Source organism: Paramisgurnus dabryanus, chromosome 14, assembly GCF_030506205.2.
Source record: "Paramisgurnus dabryanus chromosome 14, PD_genome_1.1, whole genome shotgun sequence".
NCBI lineage: Eukaryota > Metazoa > Chordata > Actinopteri > Cypriniformes > Cobitidae > Paramisgurnus > Paramisgurnus dabryanus.
In genome coordinates this window covers 3,829,117-3,848,718 of record NC_133350.1, presented here as the reverse complement: position 1 = coordinate 3,848,718, position 19,602 = coordinate 3,829,117, and the positions used below count along the sequence as shown (strand labels likewise).

Here is a 19,602-nt window from a genome sequence, read left to right as displayed (position 1 = left end):
TGCTCCAACGTTATAATCGGACTCTCTACAAATTATTTTGACCATGGTGAATAGTTTCATTAAACACAAATGCTTGATGAAATTATCAAAGAAATTAAGTGATCTTTCTTTTCTTTTAAACGTCATCTTGGCTTTAGCTATATTCATGGTAAAATTAAAACTGTAATTAAATAAAGTAACCCTATAAAAGAGGATTAAAATTAAATCCCTCTAAAAAAATCTTAGCACTATGTACGATTAAAAATCATTTTCAAAAGTATCAACAGAATAAAAAGGTTTTTTAACAGAGGTAGATGATATACATTCTAGAAGAATAATGAGCAATGAATTCTGTCAAGATAAACATTTTGGTCTATTTTCTCTAGAGAGTAAAAAACAATGCGTAGTTTTTTAATGTTCTGTTCTGCAATTTGTATAAATGATCTGATTCTCAAAACAGAAATTATGTTTTTTCAAATAAAGCTCTCAATACACTCTGATAATACTGACACTTACACAGATTGTTGTCTTTGAAGCAGCATTCCGGAGAGATGCGTTCGCTCCTGCGCTTAAAATCGTTATGGCAGTGCCTGTGGCTGGCTGGGGTTATTTGAACAAAGATGAATTGTTTTCACTCAGATTCGTCTCCGATAAGATGGTGATCTAATGGCACTCATTCATAATGAGTTAATTAAAAGCAGGCTTTTCCGAGCGCTGCATAAATCTACAGCTCGTAAATCATTTCCAACCTAACGGTTATCTGATGGACTTCTAACCTTTTCTCATTAGTCACGTTCTCCATGGATCACAAGTGTCATCAAAGTTACAACACCCCATTGTAAGCCAGCGACTGTCGTTCCGTGGTACGTCCCTACCTCCGTAGCCCAGAGAGGTGACTCCGAGGCGGGCCTGACAGGGCGGCCCTCCCTCCTGGAAGTCCGGTTCCTCCAGGGCACACGTCCCTACCTCCGTAGCCCAGAGAGGTGACTCCGAGGCGGGCCTGACAGGGCGGCCCTCCCTCCTGGAAGTCCGGTTCCTCCAGTAGTTTACAGACATATGAGTGACTTTCTTGAGTGTGTTGTTCCTAACAGAAAGGAGAAGAGTTACAGTTGAGCCTGTTTTAGGCCACAAGGCCTGTGAATCACAATGGTAAAGTTGCATGTACAAATTTCTTAATTTTTAATCAAAACAAAGTCCAATCAGACTGTGTGATACATCATTGTAAAGCTTGTGTTTTGCTGTTTCAAATGAACCCAAGCTCATTGTTGTATTGTACTCACAGCTCGAGGGAACAGGGGTCAAATCGGCCTTGTTGAGGTCATTGCAAAAGGCCTGTAAATCATTTGGTAAACTTCATGTACAAATATCTTTGTATATCAGTCAAATCTGAAGCTATTGTCTTTTGTTTTATATCAAAGTAAAGGTGTGTATGTGTAGTTTACAGATATATGAGTGACTTTACTGTGTGTTGTTCCTAACAGGAAGGAGAAGAGTTACAGTTGAGCCTGTTTTAGGCCCCAAGGCCTGTGAATCACAATGGTAAAGTTGCATGTACAAATTTCTTAATTTTTAATTAAAACAAAGTCCAATCAGATTGTGTGATACATCATTGTAAAGCTTGTGTTTTGCAGTTTCACATGAACCCAAGCTCATTGTTGTATGTTACTCACAGCTCGAGATAACAGGGGTCAAATCGGCCTTGTTGAGGTCATTGCAAAAGGCCAGTAAATTATTTGGTAAATTGCCTGTACAGAAATCTGTGTATATCAGTCAAATCCGAAGCTATTGTCTTTTGTTTTATATCAAATTAAAGGTGTGTATGTGTAGTTTACAGACATATGAGTGACTTCACTGTGTGTTGTTCCTAACAGGAAGGAGAAGAGTTACAGTTGAGCCTGTTTTAGGCAACAAGGCCTGTGAATCACAATGGTAAAGTTGCATGTACAAATTTCTTAATTTTTAATCAAAACAAAGTCCAATCAGACTGTGTGATACATCATTGTAAAGCTTGTGTTTTGCGGTTTCACATGAACCCAAGCTCATTGTTGTATGTTACTCACAGCTCGAGGGAACAAGGATCAAATCGGCCTTGTTGAGGTCATTGCAAAAGGCCTGTAAATCATTTGGTAAACTGCATGTACAAATATCTATGTATATCAGTCAAATCTGAAGCTATTGTCTTTTGTTTTATATCAAATTAAAGGTGTGTATGTGTAGTTTACAGACATATGAGTGACTTTACTGTGTGTTGTTCCTAACAGGAAGGAGAAGAGTTACAGTTGAGCCTGTTTTAGGCCACAAGGCCTGTGAATCACAATGGTAAAGTTGCATGTACAAATTTCCTAATTTTTAATCAAAACAAAGTCCAATCAGACTGTGTGATACATCATTGTAAAGCTTGTGTTTTGCGGTTTCAAATGAACCCAAGCTCATTGTTGTATTGTACTCACAGCTCGAGGGAACAGGGGTCAAATCGGCCTTGTTGAGGTCATTGCAAAAGGCCAGTAAATTATTTGGAAAATTGCCTGTACAGAAATCTGTGTATATCAGTCAAATCCGAAGCTATTGTCTTTTGTTTTATATCAAATTAAAGGTGTGTATGTGTAGTTTACAGACATATGAGTGACTTTACTGTGTGTTGTTCCTAACAGGAAGGAGAAGAGTTACAGTTGAGCCTGTTTTAGGCCACAAGGCCTGTGAATCACAATGGTAAAGTTGCATGTACAAATTTCTTAATTTTTAATCAAAACAAAGTCCAATCATGCTGTGTGATACATCATTGTAAAGCTTGTGTTTTGCAGTTTCACATGAACCCAACTGTAGTCTGGTAAGTAAATAAATGCTTTGCTTTAAACAAATGCATCTTTTTTTAAACGTTTTTAAATGCTATCTTACGCTCCAGAACCTAAGTCGATGGGGTTGACCAACGGCTGGAGAAGTGAACGCTCCAGAACCTAAGTCGATGGGGTTGACCAACGGCTGGAGAAACTTTCGGGTTGACCAACTGCTGGAAGTACTTTCGGGTTGACCAACGGTTGGAGATCGTTTCGGGTTGACCAACGGTTTGGTTCTCCAGAGGAGCCGGGAGTATGGGGCTTAGGCCGGGGGGGAGTGCTTAAGAGTGGGTGCCCGGGACCGAACGGTGCGCCGGGTACGGGCTCCAGGGTGTCCGTGGTGAGTTCCGAGGCTGGCCTCGGGTGCACTGTGGGCGGGTAGAGGGGCCACCGTCCTCGGGGGTCCGAGGCCGGCCTCGGGTGCACTGTGGTCGGGTAGAGGGGCCAAGTAGTAAATATACGGGACATACTGTCAAAATGATTGATGACTTTGACCTTTGACCTTAGGGAGGGGTAACCTTTGACCTTTAAATGATTGATGACGCCCTTTGACCTTAGGGAGGGGTAACCTTTGACCTTTAAATGATTGATGATGACGTGTGACCTTAGGGAGGGGTAACCTTTGACCTTAAAATGATTGATGATGATGTTTGCCCTTAGGGAGGGGTAACCTTTGACCTTAAAATGATTGATGATGATGTTTGCCCTTATGGAGGGGAAACCTTTGACCTACGGGAGGAGGGACTAACCTTTGAACGCCCACGTCGTGAACTTTTGATCGGCCCAGCCCACAAAGCGTCGAACCTTTGAACCGTCCCCCAGGAAGCGGTGAACTTTTAACCGGAACGGACGCATCGCGTTGACATGTTTATGACCGGGGTTAACTCCAGGGGTGCGATAAATCATAATGACCGGGGTATCTCCGGGGGAGCGATAAATCATCAATGACAGGGTTAACTCCAGGGGCACAATAATTCATCATGTCTTCCTAAGATAAAACAATAAAAACAGTGTTTAAACAGGTGGTCATCGTTAAAACCGCATTCCATGCCCCATCATAAAAGCCGGGAAAATCGCAGTTACGAAAATCACAAACATGGATACACCATGCAGCTCGCGCAGTACTCCGACGAGTGCCTGAAAAAAAAAATTAACTTTAACATGCTCCAACGTTATAATCGGACTCTCTACAAATTATTTTGACCATGGTGAATAGTTTCATTAAACACAAATGCTTGATGAAATTATCAAAGAAATTAAGTGATCTTTCTTTTCTTTTAAACGTCATCTTGGCTTTAGCTATATTCATGGTAAAATTAAAACTGTAATTAAATAAAGTAACCCTATAAAAGAGGATTAAAATTAAATCCCTCTAAAAAAATCTTAGCACTATGTACGATTAAAAATCATTTTCAAAAGTATCAACAGAATAAAAAGGTTTTTTAACAGAGGTAGATGATATACATTCTAGAAGAATAATGAGCAATGAATTCTGTCAAGATAAACATTTTGGTCTATTTTCTCTAGAGAGTAAAAAACAATGCGTAGTTTTTTAATGTTCTGTTCTGCAATTTGTATAAATGATCTGATTCTCAAAACAGAAATTATGTTTTTTCAAATAAAGCTCTCAATACACTCTGATAATACTGACACTTACACAGATTGTTGTCTTTGAAGCAGCATTCCGGAGAGATGCGTTCGCTCCTGCGCTTAAAATCGTTATGGCAGTGCCTGTGGCTGGCTGGGGTTATTTGAACAAAGATGAATTGTTTTCACTCAGATTCGTCTCCGATAAGATGGTGATCTAATGGCACTCATTCATAATGAGTTAATTAAAAGCAGGCTTTTCCGAGCGCTGCATAAATCTACAGCTCGTAAATCATTTCCAACCTAACGGTTATCTGATGGACTTCTAACCTTTTCTCATTAGTCACGTTCTCCATGGATCACAAGTGTCATCAAAGTTACAACACCCCATTGTAAGCCAGCGACTGTCGTTCCGTGGTACGTTGCCGCCCTCTGCCGGGCATCTAATAGCCTAAAAATTATCTGTAAATCATCTGTTACCATCTATGCCTATTATCCAAGAGTAGCACGACATAGGGATTTCTGACACTAAGTCTCTCAGAGTTACGACGCATAAATGTTTTAGCACGTAAATATCCGTCTAATTCAGATAGACGCTACTAGTGTTGGACCGTCAGCCTTCTATGTTGTTCGGGCTTAAAGTCAGCAGAGCGCCACGTATCACAAAAGGCTTTAATGTTTAACGCATAAATCATCACCATCCTTGCGGGCATTTGAAGACCTTTTAACCTTCTTCATTAGTCACGGTATAAGAAACAGAATTGTCATGAAGTTTCAATAGACCATTGTATGCCTGAGCCTGTCGTTACGCGGTGCGTTGCTGCCATCTGCCGGCCATCTAATAGCCTAAAAATTAATCTTTAAAACACACACACACACACACACACACACACACACACATATATATATATATATATATATATATATATATATATTTAGGGCCCGAGCACACCGGGGTGTGAGGACCCTATTGTTCTTCAAGGAGTTATTATTATTATTATTTTTCTCCGACTTCAGCGGGACTTTAGAGGGCCTAAACATACTCAAAAACTCATGAAATTTTGCACGGATGTCAAGAGTGATGAAAATTTACATGTGGTGTAGGCTTTGGAATTAGGCGTGGGAAAACGGCTCTATAGCGCCACCTACAAATTTTCAACGAAGCAGCCCTCGGACTGTGTTTAACGTACAATTACGAAATTCGGTACGCTTCTGTAGCATGACAAGACCTACAAAAAAGTCTCTTGGGGCGAAGCCATAAACCAAACAGGAAGTCAGCTATTCTGAGTTATTTTTGTGATTTGGGCGCAGTTTTTGTCATTTCCAGGCGTCATACTTTAACTAACTCCTCCTACAGTTTTCGTCGGATCATCTTCATATTTGGCGAGTGTCATCTTAAGGCCTTTGTGATGCTAAATTGCGAAGGATTTGACTCGACGTAAAAATTTGTGTCGGTTCTGGCCCGACAAATTTTGATGTTTTCCGATGAAACAGGAAGTTGCTGGAACTCATGCTTACAATGTCTGATCAGTCCCAAATTTCACATGATTGCTAAGAGTCCTGACCTGAACACATCTACATAACAATTTTCATTTATAGCCATAGCGCCACCAGCTGGCAACCTGAAGGAACATGTTTTAGCGCCACTTTCAAATATTCAATGCAGCAGCCCTTGGACTGTGTTTAACTTACATGTACGAATTTCGGTATGCTCATGTATTATTACAAGCCCTACAAAAAAGTCTCTTGGAGCAACGCCCTACACCAAACAGGAAGTCAGCCATTTTGAATTATTTCTCAGATTTTGGCTCAGTTTTTCTCATTTTCAGCAGTCATACTTTAACTAACTCCTCCTACAGTTTTCGTCGGATCATCATCATATTTGGCGAGTCTCATCTTAAGGCCTTTGTGATGCTAAATTGCGAAGGATTTGATTCTATATTAAAATTTGTGTCGGTTCTGGCCCGACAAATTGGATGTTTCGCTATGAAACAGGTTGCTGGAACTCAGGCATACAGTGTCCGATCTGTCCCAAACTTCACATGATTAATAAGAGTCCTGGAGTGAACACATCTACATGTCAATAGTCACTTATGGTTATAGCGCCACCAGCTGGCAACAGTAAGTGACATGTTTACACTGATTATGCAATGTTTGATCTGTCCCAAACTTCACATGATTAATAAGAGTCCTGGACTTGAACACATCTAGATGTCAATAGTCACTTATGGTTATAGCGCCACCAGCTGGCAACAGGAAGTGACATGTTTACACTGATTATGCAATGTCCGATCTTTCCCTAACTTCACATGATTAATAAGAGTCCTGGACTGAACACATCTACATGTCAATAGTCACTTATGGTTATAGCGCCACCAGCTGGCAACAGGAAGTGACATGTTTACACTGATTATGCAATGTCCGATCTTTCCCTAACTTCATATGATTAATAAGAGTCCTGGACTTAACACATCTACATGTCAATAGTCACTTATGGTCATAGCGCCACCAGCTGGCAACAGGAAGTGACATGTTTACACTGATTATGCAATGTCCGATCTTTCCCTAACTTCATATGATTAATAAGAGTCCTGAACTGAACACATCTTCATGTCAATAGTCACTTATAGTTATAGCGCCACCAGCTGGCAACAGGAAGTGACATGTTTACAATGATTATGCAATGTCTGATCTGTCCCAAACTTTACATAATTGACAAGAGTCCTGGACTGAACACATCTACATGCCAAAAGTCACTTATGGCCATAGCGCCACCTGCTGGCAACAAGAAGTAACATGTTTTACACTGATTATTCAAAGTCAGATCTGCCCTACATTTTACATGATCAATAAGAGTCCTGGACTGAACACATCTACGTGCCAATATTTACATGTAGTCACTCATACTCTCATACACTTTTAAATGGTTCACCTATGTTTACATGCTTAAATGGCTATTTACTACTGTTCCCTTTAATTCTTATGCCACGGCGTGGCGGTGTCATGTGTGCGAGGGCCCTTCCATCACTGCTTGCAGTTTTAATATTATATTATTATTATATTATTTTGCTTAGTTAAGAACGGTTGATTTAGTTACAGCTTTTTATAAGAGTCAGATAGGTCTCGCCATAATACGCTTTCATTTAACATTTTAAAACTCGTATAATCCAACATTACAAGCTTCCGCCCTCTGACGCGTCTATGACGCTGCCCTCATATCCTTCGATATAAAACAGTCAACTATCCGCTTTCGTGCCTTTCAATTCAACCACAGCGACACTTTGTGCTAATCGTAAAATGGCTCAACCTAACGGTAAGATAAGCAAATTTATTAATTCTGTTGGGGGATTACAAACATTTTTATTTCAACTTTGGAGAGCTTTTATTATGATATGTTTCAGATGAGGTTGTGACGTATAGTCTAATATATGGGTCCTCTCATATTGCTTATTATTTAAAATATTGCTAAAATTATCCCCAAGCTGTCGATTTTCTGTTGTGTGTTTTTACTGTTTATGTGGATATAAAATTATTTTTCTAAAAAGTCTCGGCTCTTAACTCTTAAGGCAGACGTAAACCTGCAAGCTTTTATTACGACATGTTTAGGCAACGGTACACTCTTTTGGTATATTTGTGAAAACTACGGGTCTCTCCCATATTTCTCATTATTTACAATATTGCTAAAATTATCGCCATGCTGTCTATTCTCTGATGTGTGTTTTTAATGCTTGCAATATTATAAAATTAAGTTTCTGAAAACACATGTATCTTAACTCGGCGTTAGGCTAAACTAAACCGGCTGTAAATCTTTTGGTGCTTTTGGATATTATTGAAAATTAGCTCGATGCATGCGGTTCATGTTTTTGCTGCTTGTGTGAAAATAAAAACTTTGGAGAACTTTTATTATGATATGTTTCAGATGCGGTTGTGACGCTTAGTCTATCTATGGGTCCTCTCATATTGTTTATTATTTAAAATATTGCTAAAATTACCCCAAGCTGTCGATTTTCTGTTGTGTGTTTTTTACTGTTTATGTGGATATAAAATTATTTTTCTAAAAAGTCTCGGCTCTTAACTCTTAAGGCAGACGTAAACCTGCAAGCTTTTATTACGACATGTTTAGGCAACGGTACACTCTTTTGGTATATTTGTGAAAACTACGGGTCTCTCCCATATTTCTCATTATTTACAATATTGCTAAAATTATCGCCATGCTGGCTATTCTCTGATGTGTGTTTTTAATGCTTGCAATATTATAAAATTAAGTTTCTGAAAACACATGTATCTTAACTCGGCGTTAGGCTAAACTAAACCGGCTGTAAATCTTTTGGTGCTTTTGGATATTATTGAAAATTAGCTCGATGCATGCTGTTCATGTTTTTGCTGCTTGTGTGTTTTTATAAAAATAAAAACTTTGCATGTCGCGAAACAATGACGCATAGCTGCCAACTTCTGAGTTCAGCTTGGAGTGAGATTTTTTTTGAGGGGGGGGGGGGTTGTGGTAATAATTTTTAAGTCCTTAACCAATTGATAATAGTGTGGATTTGAGCTATTTCTGTATAAAATAGTTGGAAAAACTGCGTAAAAATGGATTACAATACAAATCTAATCATATTTTACAAATTAAATTGAAATAAAAGCTTTTACTGAGTTTAAATGACTGAAATTAGAGATTTGAAATTTCATACACTTCTATTATGCTTTCCTTCTGATAAAAGTGCCAAAAAAGTTCTTAAAATCTAATGAATAGGCTACTGGTCTCTGTAAAATGTATAACTGCAGATAACAGCAGCTTTGATTCAGTTTATCCACTGAGAAAGAAAAGCATAAAGTGATGATTTGTGATTGATTGGTGATAGAGGGACTGTCACAATCAAATAAACCAAATGAGTACTTTATATTAAACTAAAGCAACAGATAATGTGCATGTCAAGACCATATAATTATATTTCATATATATTATGTTTATAGATGTCAAATATCAATTGACTTTTTTCTCTTTTATTAAAAACTGTCACAGCAAACATCACACAGGCTTGTACTGATTACAGACATGCACACGCGGGTGAGGGTTGATTAAAATAGCTGTTTTCTGAGGGTATCTGTGTGCGTGGAATCCGGGCAGGTCTCTGCTTCTCATCCAGACCTTGACGCTTTGTGTGTTCGACTGGTGCGGCGCTGACTGATCGGCTTATGACATCAGAGTAACGTGAGAGCAAAGGTAAAGGCGGACCCTTTTGTAACATTTCGAATTGCTCTCGCGGTACTCTGATGTCCTCGCTGCCGAACTTCCTGCGCAGCGCCACATAAAGTGAAATGCTCTTTGACTTTTTGCAGCAAAGTACCAGCAACATGAGAAGTGGTGGGACGCAAAAGACAGTGAAGGTACGCTTAAATATAAAAGTGTCAGTACTGCGAGCACTGGTTTAGCTACTTACATCGTGCGTTGCTCTTTCACCATCGCGCAGCCGCGCACTCGCTCTGTAGTTTGTAGCTGGCCCTCGGGCATCTGTTAACAATAACTCCACCTTCTTTGATTTGATTGGCCTTCGCATCATTTTGACTTTGACGAGCGCTTTATGTTGATTGAGGCAGGCCAGATAGAGATAGCTAGGCGTTTTACAGTATGTACAATTAGGTATATTAGGCAATTATTTCATGACTTTTATTAAACTCAATGGGAATGTCAATGGTGGGCACGAGCCTGCGTGAGAAAATGGATGTGTGGCGTGAGAGCGTGAGAATGGGGTCAATTGCGGGTGTCTCACGGTCAATGCGTGAGAGTTGGCAGCTATGATGACGTAGCACGTGGCTGATGACGGTGATATCATAGGACGCTTGACTATTGCTACATTTTAGATAAACTAGCTGTAAATCTTGTTAACGCTTTTTAATTTTATCGTAAATATCTGTAATCATTTAGGAATCATTTACAATTTTTGGCATCAGTCGGAATAGAGCTTCGCTAGCGCGTCCGCCATTTTGGAGTGAAGCACGGCAGCCATTTTGGAATGAAGATTCTCACAGTCAAATAGCGGTGCTATGGACAAAGTTGTCCGGTAGAGGGCAGCATGGGACTGTATATGTAAATAAAGATTTATTCAGACATGCTGCCTACATGTCTTCACATCTCTATGCATCGCGAGATATTACAGAAACCCAATGTGAAACCGGAAGACATCGCAATGATAATATAGCTCTCTGTAATCTCCCAACTATATTAATTAATTATATAATTAATTTTAATGTCTCAATGATAACAGGTCTGTTTCTTAGGTTCCCTTATTGACTTTCAAGATCTGTGTAAGTATCTAATTGTCTTAATATCTTTTTGCATAAAATAAAATTTAATTATTTGCGATAGTCAATTCTGTTTGAAAAAAAAAATCTCTTTTTAATCTCTTTAAAAATTTTCAGAGACTGCTATTTTTAATAGTGTAATACTAAATTATTTATTTGAAATAGTGACACTGCCTCTACACAACAACTACGGCGCTGGCGACGGTAAATGCTTTTCTTTCTTTATTTTTAATTAGTTTTATTTTATTTATTTATTATTATTATTATTATTATTATTATCATTATTATTATATTTTTTTTTTTTTTTTTTTTTTTTTAAATGGTAATGTATGCTATCAGGTTTTGCCGATTCGACCACGGCTGAATTTCCACACGAACCGAGTGGCGAACAGATCATAGACCTGACCATCGAACACGGGGAGGACGTGATAGAACTTTCAGATCCCTTGCGTGAGGAGGAGGAGGAGGAAGAGGAGGGGGTCAACGGCGAAGCAGCAGAGGTCCTACAGCTATACGGTGAGCCATCTTTTGATTCGTTAAATATAAACGCCAGTCGCAGGTTACTTATTTCTGTTATGTTTACTTACACAGAAAACTGTCCCGGGTGTAGCGAATGTGAGCCTGACCGTAGCACCTCGCAACAGAACGGTTGGGATCGGTCATCTTGGGCTAGCGAGCATAGCGCGAATGCTGATGATGCAGAGGACTGGTCCGAGTCACAGATGAACGCTTGGGATCAAGCTTCCTGGTCCGACGACAACGGATTACCGTCGAGCGGTCATCAGACGCCGAACAGTATCCAACCTTCCATTGATGAAAATAATGCTGAAAGCTTATCAGAACGGATTGAAATTCCTCAACTGTTTCATGATTTTGGTAACCGATTACTAGCTCAAATTGAAGAGTTTAAAAACCATTTTGACATTCGTGACACCGAGCTTCATAGCAGATTAGACACTTTCAACCGTAAACTACACGAGTTAGACAATCGTGTACAACAGATTTACATTCAGCTTGATACTCATGACACCGCTATTCACACAGGTCTAGATAGACAGCGCGCTGCCATAGAGGAAATAGCTCACGATTTACCACGCCAAATTCAGACTGCAGAGCATTCATTTGGGCGTTTGCACGACTTAACATTCGAACAGATGAGAGAAAGACGGTTAATGTTCGAAGCCGTTTATGCTATGGTTTTGCCGATATTTTATCCGTAGTACAATTTTTATATGATATACACGCCATTTTTACTCTTTTCTATATCCAATGCTATTTTACATATGTTTAACTATTTTTATCTACCTCATGTTTAAGAAATAAGCATTTATCTACCTCAGGCTTTACCATTTATTTTGTCTTCATCTACCTCATGTTTTACCATTTATGTTGTTTTTATCTACCCCATGTTTTACCATTTATGTTGTTTTTATCTACCTCATGTTTTACCATTTATGCTGTTTTTATCTACCTCATGTTTTATCATTTATTTAGTTTTTATCTAGCATATATCTATCTCATGTTTTAGTATTTATTTTGTTTTCGTCTAGCAATTATCTACCACGTGTTTAAGATTTTACCATTTATCTCTTCTGTCAGTCTACGAAAACCTATCCCATCGGTCACCCCGAAATCATTTTCAACGATTTCGAGCCGATCGAAAACTACTACGGACTTATTAAAGCCGTCGTGTACCCTCCCCGTAAACTGCTACACCCCGTACTCCCGTATAGATGCAATGGGAAATTATTTTTTCCACTGTGTCGTACTTGCGCTCATGCCGAAAATCAGACGTCGTGCTGCAGTCACACGGATGAAGAAAGGGCGCTCTCAGGTAGCTGGGTCAGTATCGAGCTTTTGAAGGCCGTCGAGAAGGGGTACGTGATCGCTAGAATCGATGAAGTTTGGCATTTTCCCCAGCGTTCTGATACGTTGTTTCGTGATTACGTGAAAACGTTTTTGCAATTGAAACAACAAGCGTCAGGTTACCCCGCGAACGTCATCACGGACGCGGACAAAGCAAAGTACATTCGAGATTATTACAAAAAAGAGGGGATACGTCTCGACCCTGAAAAGATCAGTTACAACCCCGCTCAGAGATCCATCAATAAACTACTGTTGAATTCTCTTTGGGGACGCTTTTCTATGCGCGAGAACCTCCCCAAAACGCTACTCGTGAAAAAACCTGAAGATTTCACCAGAATTGTTTTCAACGGAACCACAGCGCTGAAATATTTCACGTTTGTCTCGGACGACGTGGCTCTCGTTCAGTTTCAAAAACCCGAAGGTGATTTGTGCAAAACAAACGACATTAACGTGTTCGTAGGGGCATTTACGACCGCTCATGCGCGACTGGAGTTGTACGAACTCATGGATAAACTCGGCGATCGCTTGTTATACTCTGACACAGACAGCGTTATATTCGTTTCTAGGGACGGCGACTGGGATCCCCCGCTGGGGGATTATCTGGGGGAGCTGACGAACGAATTGGACGATGGTGATTTCATAACAGAGTTCTGTTCTAGCGGACCAAAGTCTTACGGTTATCGTACCGCTAAAGGTAAGGTGACTATGAAGGCTAAGGGAATAACCCTAAACGCTAAAAATTCTCAAACGATCCGATTAGACACTCTGATTGATCTGGTTGACAGCTATGTGACATCACGCGATAACTCGCGCTGCCTCCTGGCACACACTGAAAACATTGTGAGAGATAAAAAGCATCTCACGCTGCACAACAAATCAGTCGTCAAAAGGTTTAGGCCGGTGTATAACAAACGCCGACTTCTGGCCGACTTCAGCACACTTCCTTATGGCTTCTGAACACCGGGGTATGCGTGAGGCTTCTAATTTTGATTTCAGGCTCCAACACCTTTCTCATGCGTCATAAGTGGGCCCTCGAATTCAGGAAAGTCTTTTTTTGTTAAATTGTTGCTGGAAAATGCTACGAATGTGATTTCTAAAAAGATTGATCGCATTGTGTTTTTGTACGATTGTTGGCAACCTCTGTATGATGAACTGCTTAAAATGTACAACATTAAATTTGTTGAAGGAATACCCCAGAGTCTGAATGATGATAATTTATTCCCAAACGATCAGAATTCGTTACTAGTGCTAGACGACTGTATGGACGAGGCAAGTGCAAACAAGGAAGTCCAAAAGGTTTTTACTCAGTACGTCCACCATCGAAATCTCAGCGCTATTTATATCGTCCAGAATTTATTTGCTCAAGGGAAATCCAGTCGAACCATCAGCCTGAACACCAATTATCTGATTCTGTTTAAAAACCCCCGCGATGCCAATCAGGTCGCTGTGCTGGGTCGTCAAATGTACCCCGGTAATGCAAAATACTTTATGGAGTGTTATCACGACGCGACCAGCCGGCCCTTCGGATATTTATTGATAGACTATAAAGCGAAAACTCCTGAACAGTATCGTCTCAGAACCGGGTTGCTTTCCGACAGCCAAGTGGTTTATCTCCCGAAAAAAAGAAGACCGTAATCGATCCTCATGTCTGCGAGACTTCGAAAACAATTGCCGCTGTTAAAGCTGCTACATAAGGCTACACCTAAACAGAGGTTACTTATTTTACAATCGGCGTCCGACGAGCTCATTTCAACACTGTGCGAAGTAGCTCTTAACATCTTATACGGTACGATTCCGATCAGACCCAAAGACTATCGCAAACTGAAAAAGCGAAGAGCGGAAATTAAATTGGTAGCCGATAAAAAAATCAGCCTGTCTGCCAAGAAGCGCGTTTTCAACCAGAAGGGCGGATTTCTTTTGCCTCTCCTCAGCGTGGCGGTGCCCTTTATTTCCAGCTTAATAGCTTCTAAAACGGGGTGATTATGGAGTATGCGGAGAAAATGTATTTAGTTCCACGCCACCAGCTGGACAAGCTGAAATCTGAAAACGTTCGCGAGAACATTCAGCAAGTCGTCGAAAATGATCTGGACACTTCCATAAGAAACATTTTACTAAGGTCTGATTTGGATCAATACGAGAAGGTCAAACTTTACTCCAGCATCCTGACGAGGTATTTAGCGGTCGTTAAACAAGGGGACCAAGAGAGTGCCGCTTTAACGCTGTCCTTGCCACAAACCGTCAGCACCATCACCGATCGCAAAGACGACAAAGACGAGGCTGAGATGGATGCCGTTGCTGACGAAGTGATGAAGAACGTACCCTCTAGAAGTGTGAAAAACAGTCGGTACATATTAGAAAAAATGACCAAAGCTAAAGATCTGTCTGCGTGGAATGCTTCGGGGGAGTTTGTGTTTAAGGGGCGTGCTATTCCGGGGTCACACATGCTCGATTTGATAAAAAGCATTACTAACCCCCAAAAGGTCAGAGATGAGCTAAGACCGTTGGGATGGAACGAGTTTCTACAAGCCTTTGCAGAATTAAACATACCCTTTTCTACTGTTCTGAGTCAACATGTTAGACGAGCGATTCATTCCTTAAGAGGAACGCCTTCGCGGCCCGCCGCCTCGATAACTCATTCTAAAAAAGATAGGAAGCGTTTACACCCTTCTACCCCGCGAGCCGATGTTTCGGACTTAATGTTTAAATCGCCTTCTATCGACCGAAGAGCATGGATGGAATTTTGATGTACAATTACAGATTTTATAATAAAAACAGTAAACATAGAATGTCTTTGAGTCTTTATTGAAACACACCATAATCTCATTAATTGAATAAGCATGCAAAAGAATTACAAGTCTGGACACACATATTCATTTTGTCCTTATCATATCTTTCATTTCTACGTAATCGTTTCACAAAAAGCGATACCATTCTATCATTTTTAATATAATCATCGCTATAAAGCTTCATCACGTCGTTATAGTCGCGACCTCTGATTAAATGGTAAAGAAAAAACACACAGTGCTGTCCACAAACATCCGTCGTGAGATCTTGAACTTGTCTGCCCGAATAAAATATATTTGTGCTGTTGAGCGCTAAAAAGTTTTTGATGCTGTATGGAAAACGTTCATCCTCGGGCGGATTTCCGAAGCTGTCGAAAAAATACGATGATCCCTCTCGATCGAAATAAACGGCCAGCCAGTGTTCGCCCGGCAACTCCGATGGGTGAGTGTTGATTATAGCCATCGAGGGTAAGACCCTTATTGGTCTTTCGGGAAGTTGATCGCACGGGAGCACTCCGAGGAAATGAGTGTTACATGAAATTTTGTCCATGACCGCCGTGAGTTGTAAAGTGTTCATTTCGGTCAATAATAATCGACCATGACCTGTCTGCGGTTTGAAATTTGTATGATCGAATCAAACACCGCATAAATAATCATCGTGATGGTGCGGGGTAGCGGATTTTTAAATCGCGCTTCCAGCCTGATGTTCCCGGACTTGATCAGTGATAGATGCTGTCCGCACTCTTCGTCGGGGGTGAGATTAAACGCAAACAGCGAGTATCCGCTCATAAATTCGTCTCTATCGATCGCGAGAGCGTGGTTTTTCAGATGTCTTCCCGTGGACATCACCAGCTGGTAATATTCACGCACAGCGGAACCCGATTCGAAATCAGGTTGCAGCGGCTTTGACGGTATTTGTTTACCGTCGACATAGACGGCTAGGAACTCCAAATCGTAATGATTGAAAGTGAACGGGTTTTTAACATAAGATCCGGAAAAAGCATCGTTATCAACCATCCCCAGGACGATCGATTTCGGCAGCGTTCCTAAAAACAGATTTTCTTGATTCGAAACGCGCGATCCTGTAGGTAGAGAGATGGTTTTGAGACAAACTCTGTCAACAGGGTACTTGGCTGTCGTGCTGAGCAGCGCCTGCGCGTGACCCAGTCTGACAGATGGCGACACGCTTACTTTCTTGACAAATAGGGATGCCGCCAAGATTTTTACTTTGTAGGCCACGTCATCGCTCCTCATCAGACAGAATTCATCCTTGCGTATTTTAACGTCAACGCCATTTATCAGTAATTTTTCCTGAAAGAAAATGTCACCGTGAATAGGGACTAGCAGATCTACCGGCAGGCTGCCGTGCGTGAAGGACGATCTCTTTAGCAGACCCCTGTTTCGTCCTACGGGGTCGTGGACGTCCGTGTGACCCGCGGTGTCCTTGTAAAACAAACCGGGCGTGAAAAGAGATTCCAGAGTATCTTTACTGTAGTTCATGAGACACTCTATGATGCATCTGTAAGGGTACGTGCTTGAGCTCTGAGAGATCAATCGGTCGCCCAGGCTTATATCCAGTTGCGAGAACACGGTAGCCCCCGCGTAATTTATTAGCCCGACAGGGGCGGGGTCCGCAATGTCGGTGCCATTAGGCCTCGTGATTTTAAGCCGGAGAAAGAGCATAGTGTTATTTAGGTCCAGATAATCTTCGCCCGTGCCGGCGATAAAAAACTCCAGAGGCGCAGAGTCTGATATAGCCGATAAAGGGGGGACCTCTAAATAAGCATTTTTCTCAAGAGACGTCTGCGTCGGTGGAACTGTAAATATATCCAGCTCCGACTTGATACATTCTCCGGACATGTCGTGCAGTAAAGCCATGTTAGAATATGGTCTTTAGGGATCTCTTCACCGTCGCGCTTCGTTTTGTAGGCTTCTTACGCTTTCTTTGCGGTACTGAGCGTTTCTTCCGACCGCTATTTGTTTTCTTTATCGAATGACCACGCCTCCTCGCTCCCGGGGGTTTATACAGTCGCTTGCGGGCCATAACCATCAGGCCGGACCCGTCTTGAGGTTTATCGGTATGAAAGCTCGATAGAGCGTTTGAGACGACGTCCGAAACTATGTGTTTAACAGCCGTTTTTAGGTGAGGCTTTGCTATGCTGAACCCTTTTTTTAGCAGAGGCACCGCCATTCTGAACAATCCTCTGAAAAGACCGCCTAGACCGGCGCCATACATGACGGCGCCTCCAGCGTATCCTGGTAGCCCAGAACCGGCCTGGTCCCGGTAATAGGCGACGTAATCGTCAGCGTTCATCGCACGATGATTGTAATAGCCCATTTTCAAAGCACAGATTGTTTAGCCGGTTTAAAGTGCAATTTTACGACAACTTTTCCGTGAGAAAATGGTATTTCGCGATTTTGGTCGTCCTTTAATTCGACGGTGATATCCGTGATGAACGACTTGTTGATCGACACGTAGTGAGGTTTGTCGTACCTGATACTGACGGATTCTTTGTCTTTACCCGTAATATGTACGCATCTCAAAAGGGGTACTTGTGAGTCTCCCACGGTCTGATATTCGATAATGTCGGTGTAAACGTAAATTGTGTAAAAGCCGGCCTGGATATCAGTTTGATGAGGAGCATACGTCAGGACGTCTCTTTCAAAATCAGCTTTTTCATGGTAGTTTTCTTGTCCTAAAGGAACATTCGGTATCAAACCTAAAATATGGGCTAGCTTTCCGTAGAAGGTCAATGAAACGTTAGGCTTGGCCGACAGATAAACTTTGTTTGTTATATGATCGAGAGCCAGCAACCCTGTTGTAGTTAGCGCGGCGTTGATCGCTTTAACCACTGTCTGAACATTACCGTAGTACCCGGGGTGGATATTTAATTTCTTTGAAACAAGCCATCTCGATAGTTGATCGACCTTAGGGCTGGCAGGATTTTGGGTTACATCCATCTCACGGCCGGGGTGCGTGTTTAGCAAGAAAGCTCTGTCTTCCTGGTTAAAGTTGTACCAGCTTCTAGGGTATTCAATCTCGCACAGTCCGACCGTCCATCGTCCTTTCAAGTCGATAGCCGTCGCTAGTTTTGTTCTGTAGCTAGATATTCGATTGTCGGGGTAAACCGACAAAGAAGCGTTGCACGGTAGTGTGACGTAGAAGCCGTCGTCGTCGTCCATGGTAGTTTTTGGTTCAAATGGCTTGGCGTTTCGTGATCGGCGCGTTTTTAAGACGGCTGCAAGTCCACCAGGGCTTTTTTGTCTACGTAGCTATTAAATTTAGCGGGCCAACCTAACCATTTGACTAAAACGAGCGTATTTCGGCCTTGTTTTTTCTCCCCTAAAATCTTTTCTACCTTAAACGACTTGTCTTTGCTCACAATAATTTTTTGTAGCTCTTCTTCGTAAAAAACACCGTCGATGATTTCTCCATCATAATCGGAAAGTCTGTAGACCGGAGGCTGTCTCGGCACACAAGCGGCCACGGTGAAAAATTCTTCTGTGTAGTTCTGCTCGTAACCTTTGGCGAAAGTGCCTCTGACTTTAGAAATTCTCACGACATCGCCTACTTTAAATTTAAACGACCGTGTCTCGTTCTTCATACCGGCGTATAGGTTTTGAAACACCAGGGACTCGTTTTCCTTATTGACATCGACCGGTCGCATTTTAATACTCCTGTGATAACCGGTGTTGTATCCTTGCGTAATGTCTTGTAAAACATCTATGTATCGACGTGAATTAGTGGCCGTTAAAAGCCGCCACATCCTGCTTTTCAATGTCCTGTTAAATCTCTCTACGACGCTCGCTTTCAAATCGGTGGCGGTAGCGAAATGGTAAATGTCGTGCTTTTTCATCAAATCTTGAAAATGCTTGTTAAAAAATTCCTTCCCCTGGTCCGTCTGCAATTTCTGCGGAACGCGCCCCTCGTTGAGTATAGATTCAAAGGCTCTAGTAACCTCCGGCCCGCTCTTATTCTTTAGCACCCGCGTCCACGCGTATTTACTAAACACGTCTATGCAGGTCAGTAAAAATTTTATATTATCATTCTCTGCGGAATAAGCGGTCATGTCGACAAGATCCGCCTGGAACTGCGTATCCACGCCGTAAACGACGACTCTATTCCGTTTGTATTTTATAGGAGCGGTTCTATGTAACGTGTAGGCGTCCTCCCCCGACATCCATTCTGAAACCTGTTGATCAGTAAGTCGAACGCCAGTATCCTTTAAAACGGCGTCTTTTAAACGTTTTTT

General features: G+C 41.4%; 1 protein-coding gene across 1 annotated transcript; it reads right to left on the bottom strand.

Annotated features, from left to right (window-relative positions):
• Positions 1 to 15,931: 15,931 nt before the first annotated feature.
• Positions 15,932 to 17,227, bottom strand: LOC135739902 (uncharacterized protein F54H12.2-like). The gene has a single exon (XM_065257993.1). The coding sequence runs from the start codon at positions 17,225 to 17,227 to the stop codon at positions 15,932 to 15,934; it is 1,296 nt and encodes a 431-aa protein (XP_065114065.1).
• Positions 17,228 to 19,602: the final 2,375 nt, after the last annotated feature.